The sequence below is a fragment of the Stegodyphus dumicola genome, chromosome 1 (genome assembly GCF_044657685.1).
Source record: "Stegodyphus dumicola isolate Sdum_Otavi_A_Nest chromosome 1, ASM4465768v1".
In the NCBI taxonomy this organism is placed as follows: Eukaryota; Metazoa; Arthropoda; class Arachnida; order Araneae; family Eresidae; genus Stegodyphus; species Stegodyphus dumicola.
The window spans coordinates 294,483,277-294,499,630 of NC_140768.1; the positions used below are offsets into that span (position 1 = coordinate 294,483,277).

The following is a 16,354-nucleotide window of genomic DNA, read 5'->3' on the forward strand; positions in this document are numbered from 1 at the left end:
AACTTTTAAAAACCTGAAAATGCATTCGTGTGATGTTATCGTCATGGGATGATTGTAGGTACTTAATTCTTTACCAAGATATTTTCAACAACAAAGTTTTCAAACTGCGAAGTTTTTGAACCACTTTATTTTTTACCCTGATATTTTGTACCACGATGTTTTATCTTTGCTTTATTTTCTCCCACGATGTTTTTGCCTTGTGTTGTTTTCTCAGAGATGTTTTTGACATACACCATAAAGTAGCATTACCACACAACCATTTTGATTTAGTATATAATTTTATTACATCAAAATAATCTCATAGCAATTTCCAGCTGATTGGACATCAATTTAGACCCATTAACTATTTCAGCTTAAATTACACTATCATAACTACTAGTTTTCAGAAAAATGGACTATAACAAAATCAAAATCAGAAAATCACAAGAAATGAAAGTTTTTGCAAGTTATAATTTTATTCTAACATATAATAAAGCTGAATAAAATTTTAAATAAAATAGGTTTCAAACAATTCATGAATTATAAATGTATGCAAATTATAAAGGACAAAATAGCAGAACCCATTATACCACAGAAAATATTCTCTAGAGTATTTTTTAGCATGATTTTAAGAAAACTCAAGAATTTTTAAAGTCATTATAAAAAAAGATATTGATATGAAGAAAGATACTACAGTACAAAGTCTGTAATCCGGACCTCAAAGCTACAAACTTTATGCGCATGCGTAAACGCATAATGCTTTTACGCATGCTCCTATGCGTTTATGCATGCACATGATGCATTTATGCATGCGCATAATGTGTTTACGCATGCAGGTTTAATGTATAACAGATGTATAAGCTAGGCTAAATTTATCTAAGGCATTTCAGGTAATGTTGCAGATTGCGCTGTTCCTTAATCTTCTAATTGGATCTGGCTTATTATTTGTTGCAGACTGTTAGAACAGTTTTATAAAAATTAAGCTTGAACTTTCGATTCTGTCAAAAAGAGTTTCCAATTCTGGAGCTGCCAAATCTACAAAGCGAAAGCATGTTTCGATGTCCATTAGACAAAAAGTGGAAGTACTACAAAAAATGGATAAAGGCATATCCGTTTCAAAATTATGCGAGAAGTATGGCATTGGAAAGTCCACTATATATGACACAAGAAAAAGAAACTTTTGAATTTTTCGTGGAAGCATCTTAAACAACTTACATTGAAAGAAATATTTAATAAAGTAAACAAATAAATATTAAGCTTTTTTGTAAATTTTGATACCCTTTAGATCATAATTGTTCTTTATTTCATAAATTAAGATTTCCTATTTTAATTGTATAATTTCTGCATGCCATCTTACCAGGTTTAAATTAATGATCTATAATCCGGAAAAATCTATAATCCGGAAAAACCCCTAATCCGGAATCGTCGAAGTCCCGACCAGTCCGGATTACGGACTTTGTACTTTAGTTGCCAATACTGTCACAAATCATTAATAATACTGCTGCTAATAACTGCAATTACAAACCAAATTGATAATAATTGCAAGTCTTTTATATGTTAATATAACTGTGCAAAACAATGAATAATTAAACTTTCTCTTAAAATTAGTTCTACTAAAATCACTCATTAAATTAATTGTATATTGATAAAAGAGCCACTAAAACTCAAAAGTTTCTTTGGTTTGTGAAAAGGAATTTTCTCTAGGTCTTCTACAACTATCAAAATTTACATACTTCATACATTCAGTGCCTTTCTAATCCTGTTTTCCTTGAAGTAATTAAAAGCCTGTATTGTAATAATTAAACCTATTAATTATTACAATTTTTATTTTGTTCAAAATATACTATAATAACACTAAAATAATTGCTTCCTTTATTTATTTATTATTATGCTAATTTATTTAAAAGAATGTATTTTTAGCCAAATATTGATATTTTTGCTACTCATGTCCCTTTTCTCAGTTTATTGAAATGCATACCGCTTCTTTGTAAAACTGACATCATAATATTTGTTAAATTTTAAATTGGCACATCAATATCCCATACATTACTACCATTAACAATAAATTTGAAAAGTGCACAAAATGTACATATTATTCAGTTAAAAATAAGGTTATTACAAAAAATAGTACAAACAATTACATGGTGTTTTATACTTAATATTATACCTACTTTTGTTAAAAAGTTTATTTCAAAACCAACAGCTTGCTCATTTCTTGAACCAGCATTCATGTAATTTCCTATAAGAAGAATTACCTCCAGAATTAAGCAAAATTTCTTGCTTGTTTTAACTTCTTCACATGCAGCAGTAGCAGCTACAATATCCTTGAGAAACAAATTTATATCTTTAGCACTTTCTATGTCAATGAAGACAACTCTCCATAGTTTTTAAATATTAAATTCAAATGCAGTATATTATAAAATGCAGTGCCCTGTAAACTAAGTGACTTACTGGTTTGATATCTTGGACCATTTCTTGAAACCTCATTTTAAAGCTTATAGACTTTAATCTTGGCACCAACCTCTTTATGCTTCCCATCTTTAAATAAAAAAAAAAAAATAATGTAAAGTAGCCATTCTTAAATAAAAGCATCTTTTGCACAGATATTAAATAAACAAAACAATAAAATGACAATACAAATATATACCATAAAACTGGGGAGAAAATAATGTGATTTTTTTAGAGAATACAGAACATATGAACAGTGTTATTATTCATAAAAAGTTATCATACATTCGAAACAGTTTCAATAATTCATTTAAAAGAAAAATTAGCATTTTTATGTTTGAAAGTTATTCAAGAGAAAGATCTATATGAAGCAGAATTTTATATTGCAGGATGAGGGAAGCTGAAATTCTAAGGTGAAAATAACAAAGCAAAAATTATTTTTATTTTATGTGAATCATATTGAACCTATTGATATTGCAATGACAATTTAACATCCTCCATTGAAAAAAACTTTACAACACTTAAGCACTTGATATTGGTGAATGAGAAATATAACATGCTTTAGGTGATTATAAGTAATTTATGAATAGTTTATTTTAAACACACGAATTATGATGAATTCCTTCAATAGTATGGAACTTCAAATAATTCCAGAACCAAAAATCTACTATTCTATGAAAAGATAATAAAAAGTGTTGCTAAGCAATTGTATAGCAAATATGTCATCACTTGCAAAATCATAGCTTTAGATTATAATATGCTAGTAAAAACTAACAGAATACAAAATAACTATATCACCCATTAATCTAGCATACATCAAATGCTCATAATTCCCTTTCGATCTATTGCTCTATCTACAGCTTTTCTTTTATTAAAAACTTTGGTAAAACTTGTGCTACTAGGAGGGGGATTTTTTCCCCCATTTAATGTGGCACTACATGTGAAAATTTTATTTTTAGTTCAATAAAATATCAATTTTCCTTGTAAATAATTTTCAAAATAAATTCAATCCCAGAGATTTAGCATACAGCAAACACCTATGACACTTTCTACTCACTAAAACTACTATTCACAAAATTAATGATGAATATTTGTATTTTTACAGCTAAAATTCTAAGGTGAATTCATTAAAAATTCTTTTCTTTCATTAAAACTTAAATAAAGCTTTTAATTTACCGCCAATTTACATGAAACTGTTTTGTTACAGAATCTTAACTGCATTCATGCCATCACAACAAAAAAATGTAAACACCATAAATTACTTCTGCAGTACTTTCAAAATGTATTAGAATGTTTCCAAGATTTATACTGAATAAAAATGTGTCAGCAAATGAATTGGAGTTGCTTTAAATTTTGAGGCATTGATTAAAAACCCCTTTTTTAATAAAATTAAAATTTCTCACCTGAGGAATCCTTCTACAAAATGACGACACTTTCAATAAATTATTCATTATAATATCCAAGATAATTATCAATTATAATTTTAAGTAAACAATTATAGAACTTTATACAGTTTTATAAACATATATTACTGTTTAACAAATTTTAATTTCAATTCAAAAACATCCTTTTCTTTTTTAATCTTTTTCACAACTGCACTCAAAATACCAGATACAGCAAAACACTAATATGAGTTTTCAAAAGAGCTGACAAAATCGTGGGATTAAACTCTCTCTATATATACACATATGTATGTGAATGAGTAAATACTTAAAGTTGGATAATAAAAATAAAATAAATTCCATCTATGAAAGCCTCACTGCTTCTCCAATAAAAGTAAAATATATTTTATAGTTGAGATTAATAAATATAAATGTGCGGCATATACTGCATGTATCAAAATAACGGTTTATGTTTTTGAATTTAAATTCATAGATAGTTTCAAATATAAAATAACATTAAAAAATAAAGGCCTTATTAGAAATTAACAAATTATCTTAATGAGAAAATATTACAAATATTTATAACAAAATAATTCATAATATAATGATAATTATTATATTACTCATAACATAAACTTATGAGTACATTATTTCAAAATTAAATATTATGAAGAATAAAAGCATAAACTGTAAAAATAAACAAATATCTTTTTAAAAATATAGAAACCTAAAAATAAATTATCTTAGTAATAATCCTATGCCTAAAATAGCTTGTATCCGAATATAAATTATTCCCAAAATATATTAGAACACTATCAAAAACTGCATAAAAATATATAAGCATATGAACTGGGAAAAAAATGTACTTTTAGATTTTGAGGCATTGATTTAGCAACTTCTTTTTAATAACATACAAATTTCACACATGTGGAAAGTTTCTACAAAAAGGTAAGAATGAATACATATGCAGATAATCATCCATTAAAATTTTCAACAAAAGATTACAGAAATTTATATAGTTTTACAAACACATATTACTCAACAAATGATTAGAAATTTGTGTTTCTACAATCTTTTCTCATGCAGCATTTCAGAGCAAGATATGTTGAAATCAGTCATATTTCCTATACTCCAAAAAAAACTCTAAAAAGTTTTTTAAAAAAATCTTTGACAATTCTTTCTCCACAGCTGCACTATTGAGACGATTTCATGCGCTATTTTTTTAATAACACAATGTAAAGAATAAGTATACACAGTAACAAAATCCAGAGGAGAAAGATATTACAATATATTGGGCCATTCCATAAGTATTGTTTTGTTAAATAAGTTTTAAAAAATGAAAAACTAGAAAGATATGAATTTAATCAAATATATATTACTCATCTGAATGTTACATTCTTCCAATGCTGCAAAAAGAATTTTTACACCATTCTTAAAAAAAATCAGCTAACTTATCACAGAAAAAGCTTTGAAGGTCAGTTTAAAAATGCCTCAAAGGAACTAACAGCATCATTTGTTCCAGACAAAGCCCTACATGGCAAATTTTGCATTCAGATTATTCATTTTTTGCATACTACATGCTGTTTCCTTGACTTCCCAATCAAAACATAAAAAAAAAAAATAAATAAATAAATAAAATAAAATAAAATAAAATAAAAAGTAATAAAACGTGCAGTTGCTTACATTTTCAAATTCTCCTGAGCTGACCCTTCAATCCCCCCCTCCCAGAAAAAACTTAAAACCAAAACAGGATATTGCAAGTCAAAGCTCTGTGGAACATTATTCAAAAAATAATGATCTTCAATCACCCTCTACTGTTGTTTAAAAGCTTGACTAAAATGTTCCAATTTGAAATAACACTGGCATGATCTCAGGTCTCAAGATTCGGAAAGGCTGGTAATAAATATGATACTGTGGGCTCCGAAGGAAAAATCAAGTGATCACAGTCTAGAATGGGTTACAAAATAGTCATCACATTCTTGCAAGTCAGAATTTATCTAAATTAAATTGTTTTTGTTCAATGATATACAGCTTTGAAAGTCACTAGTTTAAATATTTTAGTACAAGTTTAGCTTCATTCAAAATCTATACCAGTGATTCTCAACCTTTCTAAAGCTGCTGCTTCCCTAAGGAGCAAAAAAAATTATAACATATGTGAAAATCCTGTAATTTAGGGCTGGGGAAAGACAGTTCCTGAATTATAAAAGACAAAAATTTTAAGCAATTTTTTTCAGTTGACTTACACAAAAAAATTTTTTAACTCGATAGTTTTGCCCTGGAAGGTAATTAATTACATTCCTTTGGTTAAAACTGAAATAACTAATGGGGGGAAAAACCCTAAACGCTCTTTCATGTTTAAAAAATTCTTTATTATTAATTAAATAATTATAAAAAAGAACAGTAAAAAATACACTAAGTGAGTAATATCAATGAAAAAAATCAAGTATTATCAGTGGGATGTTTGTGCTTGATGTTTCAGAACCAGTTTCAACAAGGTAGGAAGAAGGGAAGGCAATAAAGAATTTTTTTGAGGATAGTCCACAGTCCTGGGTAGAGGTGACTGATGCTACTTTGAAGCTGAAATTCTGTAAGAAGACCACTATTCTGGAAGCTGGCTTTCTAAGTTTCATTAATTTGACTAGTTCCTCTTGAATCTGAACCTCTGCTTTCTCAATATTCATAATAGGGTTCATGATCCACTGTGGGACTTTCCGAGACAAAATATCCTCAAAACACTCAGAATGCTACCTATGAATCATGCAATGAACAGCTACTCTTCACCGATGGTATGAGCTTTTCCCGATTTAGCAATTAATTTTAATATATTATAACAGGCTATCAAATCATCATCACATTGCTTTGATGACACTACTACTAAGCCTGAGACAGACAGTGTTTTCAGGAGCATGTCCTTGATGTTTGTGAAAAATGAAAAATCTTTATTTTGTTTGTCAGGATGAATTTAATGACATCATTGGAGGCAGCAAAATATAATAACGATAAAGGAAAGATAACTATTTCTCAAAATTAATAATTCACAACACAGTAAAGAAATAATAAGTGAAATTACCTAGGTGACTGGCCAAATAAAGAATGAAAGTAAATCAAAACCGAGGGGGAGGGGAAACAGAAACAAAGCGAATGAAAAGCAACACAAGAAACACGGGTCAAATCCAACATTCATATTGAAAGGATGTTCAACGCATGCACTGTGATTAATGGCGCATGGAAGTAGCTGAAGTATGTGCTACCTAGAATATAATTTTGCTTCATTCTTAGGAGCAGTCGCCCAAGTTTGTTTTGTTGCTGATACAAATGGTTTAAACCAGATAATTAATTTAATAATTTTTTGGGGAGTTTTAAAATTAAGTTTGAATGCCAAAACATGCTCATTACCCCCTACCACCTTGAATGAGGTTCACCCCCCTCAGCATTCTCTTAACTGCTCCCATTGAGAATCAGTAATCTATACCAAACTCAGTTTGTTATTTTGCCAGATTTTAACATGTTTTATCAAGTATTGTCAGAAAAACATTACTTATGGGATGACCTCACACTTTAAGCAATACACAAACTTACAGTCATTGCAAATTGTTCAGCTTCAGCTAGTTCTTTATATTGATCTTTAAACTGCTCTAGCCTAGACAGTTGTTCTGGTTCAGGCATATATCGAATTAATTGTTGAAGCATAGCATCTGTCAGCTGCTCTTCATCAACTCTAAGAATGTATTTCAACATGTCTTCAGTTGAAATTTTAACGGAACCTAATAAAATCACTGTAAAAAATTTTTAAAAATCATTAGCTGTAGATATTTTTAACACATTCAAAGTATTTTTGGTTAAGAAATGAATAAATGGATATTCTTACTTAAATTTTGCGCTGATTTGGCATCTAGAACTTTTAATTCTTTAACTTTCTTCGTAGTTTTTTTCTCTTCAAGTTTATTGTTTTCTTTTTTCGCTGAAATTTTTAAAGGCATTACTTTTACAATTGAAATTTTCTAAGGATATTTAAAACATTTATATCACAAAAAATTTATGCTACAAAAGGTTATTAATTGGTCAAATAAATAAACGACAGTTTAGAGCGATTAGGTTTTTTTTTCTTTTTGTGGAGGCAACAGTCTTGAAAAATGTGCAATGGCCTTGCCAGGACTCGAACCCTAGACCTCACGAATATGCATCGAGTATGCTTCCAATTATACCACAAAGGCATGCAGAAAGGAGGGAGAAAATGCCTTATTAAGTCCATAAAATATAAATCTATTTAACTTTAATATTATACAGCATATATAGATTACTCTCTATAACAACAATCCATTAAAAAAGGCCTATATTCAAGTAGTGGAATCCTCTACCTGAATTTCTAATTTAATGCATAAAAAAGTAGTCATAAACTGATATCTTTGCAATATTAAACATGCAAGCCTGCCAAAAAAACTGAGATTCCCTTTTTTTTTTACTAGAGTGATAAATGCTAGGAGAAACTTTGGAAAGAGCCCAGTTTTGGAGATTTGTGTACTGGGAACACAAGTTGGGCACCTAGAAACCACAATTGTTTCTCCTTCACTTTCAGTAAAAAAAAAAAAACTTTTCAGAGATAGTTTTCTAATCTATGATTATTTTAACTACCCCATCATATTATTCTTCACAAATATTAAGCTATTTACTTATATTATAGCCGTCATCTTGATAAATGGAAAAACTAAGAGGTTCTTAACTGATAACCAAGAGTTCCTTGGATGTTTTCACATTATCAATGATGCCATTACAAAAGAATTCTAAAGTGACATATATTCACTTTATGATATGTGATTCAGGTTATCGCTTTATAATATGATTCTGATGTAAAATAAATTAATATTTAATTAGCTGTTCTAAATTTTTGTTCTTTGACCAATTTTTATGTTGCAATTTTCTTAAACTTTTATAATAGGAAAATCCTACGCAGGAAAGAAAAGCTTTTATTTAAAAAAAACATTAAAAATTAATGCACATAATATTATATAGCTAAGGTTAATAATGTTTATCAATATAAAATAAAATTAAATATAAAGTGATTAAATAGTGGTTAAATTTCCATAAAAAATTTACAAATGGTGTACAGTAGATGAAGACAATTCAGATCAAATAAAATTTAATACAAAAAATTTAGCCGAAAATCCCTAGGGGTGGGGAATGGAGTTTGCACAATTAAAATTTCATTAAATTATGGGAAACATTTTCTTTAGTACCTTTTGTTAGTAAAGGCAAAAATTAAAAACCGGAAGATTCGGTGATCAACCGGAAACAAAATGAAAAACCACCGAGTCTCCAAGCAAAACTGAGAGTGCTGATAGCTATGTCATGGGTGTGCGTGTAATATGCAAAACTGGGGGGGGGAGGAAATTGTAGATAAAAAGTTGTACAGATGGAGATTTACTGAATACAAACCAGCAAGAAATCAAGCAAATATTTCAATTCTCTTTTTTTAAATGAACACATCACATGAAACTCTTCCCTAAAAAATCCAAATGAATTAAGGGAGGAAAAAAAATCTGAGGTTCATATGCTTGAATTGAATTTCACTATGGTAAACAAAATGAAAACTACCTGCCATCAAGGATTTCATTATAACCATTACATTTAATTCTTAAAGCAGGCGATAGCATATACTGGAAGAACTGGTAGGAAATTCTGAAGTAAAATTGCATAACGAGGTATTAAAAGTGTCTTAACTTATTCATACTGGTATAAATAATAAACTGCGAAATAAAAGTACTATATTATTAAATATACATTATTTTTAAGTAATCAATATTTTACACTGAATTCAGATCCATCTGTTTTATTAACAAACTGATAATATTTATATTCCTAAGACAATCTGACTACTTTTTCTCATACTACGAATGCAAAAAATAACAAAAGAATATAGTAATTATCTGATAAATACAAATTTTGAGCTTTCAATAAATATACAGTCAAAAGCCATAATCCGGACTTCAAAGCTACAAACTTTCTGTGCATGCGTAGCGTTGACGCATACGCGTAAGACCTTTACGGCTGCGAATATGCGTGTGCGCATGCGCAAAATATATTTACGAATGCGCGTTTAATGTATAACGGATGGTATACGCTAAGATAAAATTATCTAATTCAGTTAATGTTGCAGATTGCGTTGTTCCTTAATCTTCGAATTGGATCTGGCTTATTATTTTTTGCAGACTGTTAGAGCAATTTTATAAAAGTAAGCTTGAACTTTAGATTATGTCAAATAGAATTTCTGATATATATTTACTAATATGTAAAGGATCTACAAAGCGAAAGTATGTTTCGAAGTCCATTAAACAAAAAGTGGAATTGCTGCAAAAAAAAAATGGATAAAGGCGTATCCTTTGTTTAGCTAACCATTCCAAAATCTGTTTATCAATTTCACGCTGCTCTGCGTAGGGGGGGGGGGGGGAATGTCGCAGCACGCAATGAACTGGAAGTTGATCCGTCAGCACTATCCTTATCTTCAGGGCAGATGTTTTTATTTTCTTTGGCTTATAATTCCTTACTAAATGTAGTATTTCATCTCGATGTACTCCGTCTTTGATATGATATAAATCAAATTCCTCGTCATTATAATTCTCTTCCGATAGCGAAGAAAGTGACACAGTGTTCACTTTCTTCAAAAACGAAAGAATTTTGATTGACAAATTAGTCGGTATTCTCGACACAACAATTATAGGACTTGAACAGCGGAACTTTGTAACTGAACAAGAAATTATGTCTGTTTATAGAATTAAAGAGAAAGTATTATCACATAAAAAATGGAGCAACTTAAACTTACATTGAAAGAAATGTTTAATAAAGTAAACAAATAAATATTAAGCTTTTTTTTTTTTTGTAAATTTTGATACCCCTTAGATCATAATTGTTCTTTATTTCATAAATTACAGTTTCATATTTTTAATTTTATAATTTCTGCATGCCATCTTACCAGATTTAAACTGATGATCTATAATCCGGAAAAATCGATAATCCAGAATCGCCGAAGTCCCGACGAGTCCGGATTAACGACTTTTGACTGTAGTATATATAACAATTATCAATTAGTATATATAACAATTAACACAAAAATAACGAGAGTTACATGTCTAAAGAAGTAAGGAAACAAATCAATTAAACAAAAAAGATGTAGGTTGCAGTGTGACACATTCTATAAAAAGTAATTTTTTAAATAAACCATGATTCTGGATTTCACAAGAATAGCCATATATATATAAACCTAAAAAGTTTGTGTTTTTTTTTTTTTTTTTTTTTTTCCCCCAGTTTAATGTATTTTACAGAAAGGTTAAACTAATACATTTGGGTATTCAAATGGATGACATGTAAAAAAAGTGTCTCCCCTCCTCTCCCCCCCCAAAAAAAAGCAACTGGCAGCAGATTCATAATTTTATTTGAAGAAATGAATCAAATAAAGTTCGGAAATTTAGTTCATATTACTCCCTTTAAAAATTTTTAATATTCCAGTAAAAATATTCAAAATTTTAATTCTCTGTAAAGAAAGTTTCAATTAATAATTTGTTCCTCAGGAAAAGAAAATAAGTAATATGCAAATTTAAACCACTTTCCCCAAAACAACTTGTTTTTTGTCATAAATTAGATGACATAAGCTTAAGGAAACAAAAGCACAGCACTATCAATATAGGGGTCATACAAAAAGTGAATTTCATTAAACACAGAATTTCAGATTTCAGTATTTTTACAAATGTTGATTTAAAATAAAGGTTTTTAAATTAACACTTATTTACTAAAAAAATACCTTCCATTAATCTGAAAATTATTACTCCTTTACGTGATTTACCAATGCTTATTCATTTCCCCCAAAAATTTTAATTAATGATATCTCAGAATAATTTTGATCAGATAAGGACGAACCTGCCTCCCTCTCCAAACGACCAAAAAGTTTCCTTGATGAAAACTCTGTTTCCATAGAGCCTATATCAAAATTGTAATTTTTAATAGCAGGTAATCACGTCATAAAAATTTTCATAATCCGATGGCCCATTTATTGTATATCAATCATCAGTTAGTCTACAATCAATCATTCAAGAGATATTTTACACATGCAATTTTTGAAATACTCATATACAAAAAAATATAGCTGACGATACACTATTTACAACACAATTTTAAAATACTATATTTTGTATGAAGTAATAAGTACTAAATCTCAATATATATACCATATGTACTCACATATCCCCCTCTAGCTTTTTAGAACAAGGTTCTGAATTTTTTTTTTTTTTTTTAATATTTGTGCAATTTTTCTCTTCTTCAAAGCATTCAATTCAGAAAGTGAGCTGCCCTAAATTTTCACAATGAATTCATCCACATAGTTGTTGCTTTCATCTAAATCACTTGCTCATGGATTTTAAGTGTGTGGGTTCTGATTGATAAAGTAATGATAGTGAAGATCTACAAGAAAGCAGGGATATCTAATGTTCTTAATGGTTCTGAATACCACTGCATGAAACAAGATAGACTGAACCGTTACAAAGACAATGACAATGATAATACAGATGAAGGCAATGGCTTGCAAGCTGTAGTTGACAGCTCACAGGCCTCAAAGCAATGAATGCTTTGAGGCCTGTGAGCTGTCAACAACAATAAAAGTGGGCAATGTTCAAAATACAGGGAAGCAGAAATGAAAATAACTTATTAGCTATCATACTGTTAATATTACTATGTATTCTTACTGAAATGTAGGTTTCTTTTAAGTAAATAATATTATCATAGTTACCAACAGTTTATCTGTAAATTGTAAGTTATAGTAAATGCATAAATTTTTTATGCACTTAACCATGTCCTTCGAATATTAAATTATTTGCATAATTTTCTCATCTTGTTTTTGTATGCAAAAATTAATTTTAAAAAAAGGATGTATACAAATAAATATGGTACTTTAAAATTATTTATTAATTTTTTAAAGGCTTTGTTTATTAGAAATAAGCACAATAAAAAAGTATACATCTAAAAGTGGTTTTTATTAAAATATACAAAAGAAATTAATTTATACAATACAAAAATTCCTACAAATCTATGACAAACAGATTACTAAGGAATTAACTACTATCTATTAAACAATAATGGAAAAAAAAAATGCTCCACTTACACAAATTAATATAATAAACATTTCACTGAAACAAAAACAAAAAAAAAACAAAACAAAAAAAACATACAACATAGTATTTTACCTTGAGGTTTAGAACAAAACTTAGATGATAATGTTTCAAAAATATCATCACTAGCTAATTTTTCTTCATGAACAGAAACCCAGAATGCTTTATCAGATAATTTCTGAGGTGGAATCTATTAAAAAAAATCCTTTTCATTAAATTTATCAACACAGTTTACATTATTATAAGATGAAAAAAAGAAATAATCTCAAATATTTAAAATAAATGTTCATGTACTTATTTAAAGAGTTCTGAAATATAAACATTTTGCATTCATTCTTTACCAGGTGCAAAAAGTATGCTGATTTTTTCTACAAAACACAGAAATGTCAAATACAGAATTCTTTACCCTTTTAATCTCTAGCACCACATTTTTTCAGCTCTTAAGAACCTTTAAATAATTAATAAAATATGATAAGTTAATTTTTTTTTACCTAACTACTAACATGCACATAATAACCATGCAGTATTTTATAATTAATCAAATTCAGTTTTTTTGTATGGTTAGATATAAAAAATTCAGATCTGTAAAGATAAAAATTCTTGTTTCACCAACCCCTATACAGGTATATATATCTTCACCAACCCCTATACAGGTCAATCTGAGCTTTAACAATTTTATACCAATAGGCAGTAATGTCAATTGTCGGGACTCAATATTAGCCTGCTTTCCTCCTATAAATTAGCAATACCATCTCCAAGTGGTAACTGCACTAATGCTGTTAGTGCTCTTGAGGCTGGCAAATAATCTCGGAGGTCAAACCAAGGGCTGCAGTGCAAAAACCAAACATCATATCACCAAGGCAGAAAATTTCAAAGATGGTACTTGGAGCTATTTTAGAGTGAGTAGATTTCTCAGCAAGCAGTCGCACAAATTTTTGGGGCATGGGATTTCCCTTTGATGTGCAATATCTAACTGCAGATTGAAGCAGTTTCATTTAATTTCAACAGACAAACCAGGTGCTAATTAAGAAACAGATGAAGAAAGTTAAGAGGAGAAAGTGAATTGCCAACAATTTTATCTGATATACGATTAGATGATATCATGTAGAAATAAGGGTTATGTTTAAAATAATTTAGATAGAACAAATAATGTACCCCATTATCTCATGCTGTTGCATTCTACAGGCTCATGGATTTTGGAGTGAGCAGTGATAACTCTTGATGAAGATTCAAAACACAATTTATTCATCAGCATTACACAGTAGAGTTCCAAAGTTTACAGCCATCGAAAAATTATGATAAACATGCTGAAACAATTAGAAACATAGCCTTCGGCTATTAGGCTATAACATTGCATACAGCTTCAAGGCAAAGCTCTAAGGTACAGCTTCTGACTCGGTTGATTGCTTTCGAGCTAAAATCTGAACTCAACATATTCTCTTATGACACACTGCTACTCTGCATACAGGCAGCTTTACAGAGCTTACAGAGCTGGGGGAAACTGGTAATAATTCATTCTAGAATGTTCTCGCTCCATCTGTAGCATATCGCCAATTTTGTCACCAAATAGGTGATTTTGTGACAAATCTGGCAACCCTGCCTTTTCTTGCCACTTTCTGGCAACTCTAAACCCGCTTTGCAGGGAAGCTATCTTACTGCAGCTGGGCATTTCACAACATTACCTACACTTCTGGGATGAGGGGTTCTGTAAAAAAGAGCTTAGGAATTTTATCAACATTTAAGCACTGGCCTGCTCTTTTCTTAAATAGATGGATTTTTCATTTGATACATAAAGAAAATTGCCATGTACCTAGTGATCAAGAATGTGATAGGCCTGAAATAATGTAATTTATTTACTTTCATTAGCTCATGATAAACTCACAGCAAGCTTTTGAAACTAACTAGTATGAAAAAGTAGTAAGTTATAACAGTAATGATGTGAGTCTTTTGTAAAGTACCCCATGGTAAGTAACAAGTCAGCTTCCACAATAATTATAAGTTTAGCATTGTCAGTAATGATGTGCAATTCTTATCATTCAAGAAATAAAAATTTTTCATAAGAACAACCATCCATCAACATATACTTCTTCCATGCAAAAGCCACTTTCAAATACAGTTTTATCATTTAACTTGCTTCACCTAAATTATTCCATTCTCAACTAAACAAAGAAGCAAGCATTAAAAAAAAAAAAAAAAAAAAAAACTTAAGAACTTATTTTAAATCATTTTGCAACAGAATTCAACAAAGATTGAAAGCAGACATAGGAAAAGCTCTTTCTGGAGATATTCATGTCACCTGCTTTCAAATAATTTACTGTACTGTGTTAAAAAAGAAAACGTCCATTATTTACAATCAATGGCTAAAAAAGAAATTTTTAAAAATGGCTATTTTATATGCAAACTAGTCAATATAATGTTCAATTTGATTACGATTACTTCATGTTTAAGCACAGAAATAAAGATTTATAAACACATGTTAAAATTTTACATAAAGCACTGTATTCTGCATTTTCAGACCTTTTTCCAGTTGGCACGTTTTAAAGGTGTGTCTAAGACATATTTTTTCTTGGGTTGCATTCCGTATGGCAATATATTAGAGGATGGTAGGCTTGGTGAAAGACCTCCCATAGGAGGCGGAGGAAATCTGATACCTCCTAGACCAGGCGGAGGAGGAGGAGGTGGTGGGCCAGATCCAGGAGGCGGTGGTGGTGGAGGTGGCCCCATACCAGGCATAGGAGGTGGAGGAGGTGGTCCAGACCCAGGCATAGGAGGAGGTGGTGGTGGGCCACCGCATCCAGGCATTAGTGGAGGAGGAGGGGGCATACTACCTCCTGGAGGGGGTGGAGGTGGTGGAGGAGGAATGGAGCCAGTTGAAGCTGATAATCCTGAAGGTAGCTGTGGAAGCTTACCCTGCAAACAAATAACACCAATTAAATATTTTGATAACACATGCAAAGGTGTTATCAAAATAAAGGCAAGGCATTTAAACATTTATAATAAATATTAAATTAATAAAAAAATTTTAATAAATAAAAAATTAATAAGCACCTGAAATGTTAAGATTAATAAAAATTCTACTTTAGTTAAATTACTTTTTAACACATAGCCTAGCTGTAATATATAAAGATTTTAAAATTATACTTCTATGTATCTATAATAACTTTATAACTGATTTATAAAATTTCATATGACATATAATATTAAATAAAATTTTTTATATAACTACCCTTAAATTACAGTTAAATTCCTCTGTATATTTTACACATTTCTACATACGAAATCTATACCTATAAACAGTTTTCACAAAGTCAAAAGTATGCATCAAAACAATTACTCTCTGGGGACAAAACTACCTAGCCAAGATGTTATCATCACTTGGTATATATCTAAAAT

At 29.7% G+C, this 16,354-nt stretch overlaps 1 protein-coding gene across 2 annotated transcripts in view; it reads right to left on the minus strand.

Moving 5' to 3' along the window:
- LOC146999593 (protein diaphanous-like) overlaps window positions 1-16,354 on the minus strand; it is an 89,588-nt gene that overhangs the window by 20,731 nt on the left and 52,503 nt on the right. For both annotated transcript variants that reach the window (XM_085808679.1, XM_085808684.1), the window contains exons 15-20: window positions 15,479-15,871; window positions 13,037-13,151; window positions 7,678-7,770; window positions 7,389-7,585; window positions 2,431-2,517; window positions 2,151-2,303 (exon numbers count right to left, since the gene is read on the minus strand). In XM_085808679.1, the coding sequence (XP_085664805.1) occupies window positions 2,151-2,303; window positions 2,431-2,517; window positions 7,389-7,585; window positions 7,678-7,770; window positions 13,037-13,151; window positions 15,479-15,871 (1,038 nt within the window). The remainder of the gene's footprint in view (window positions 1-2,150; window positions 2,304-2,430; window positions 2,518-7,388; window positions 7,586-7,677; window positions 7,771-13,036; window positions 13,152-15,478; window positions 15,872-16,354) is intronic.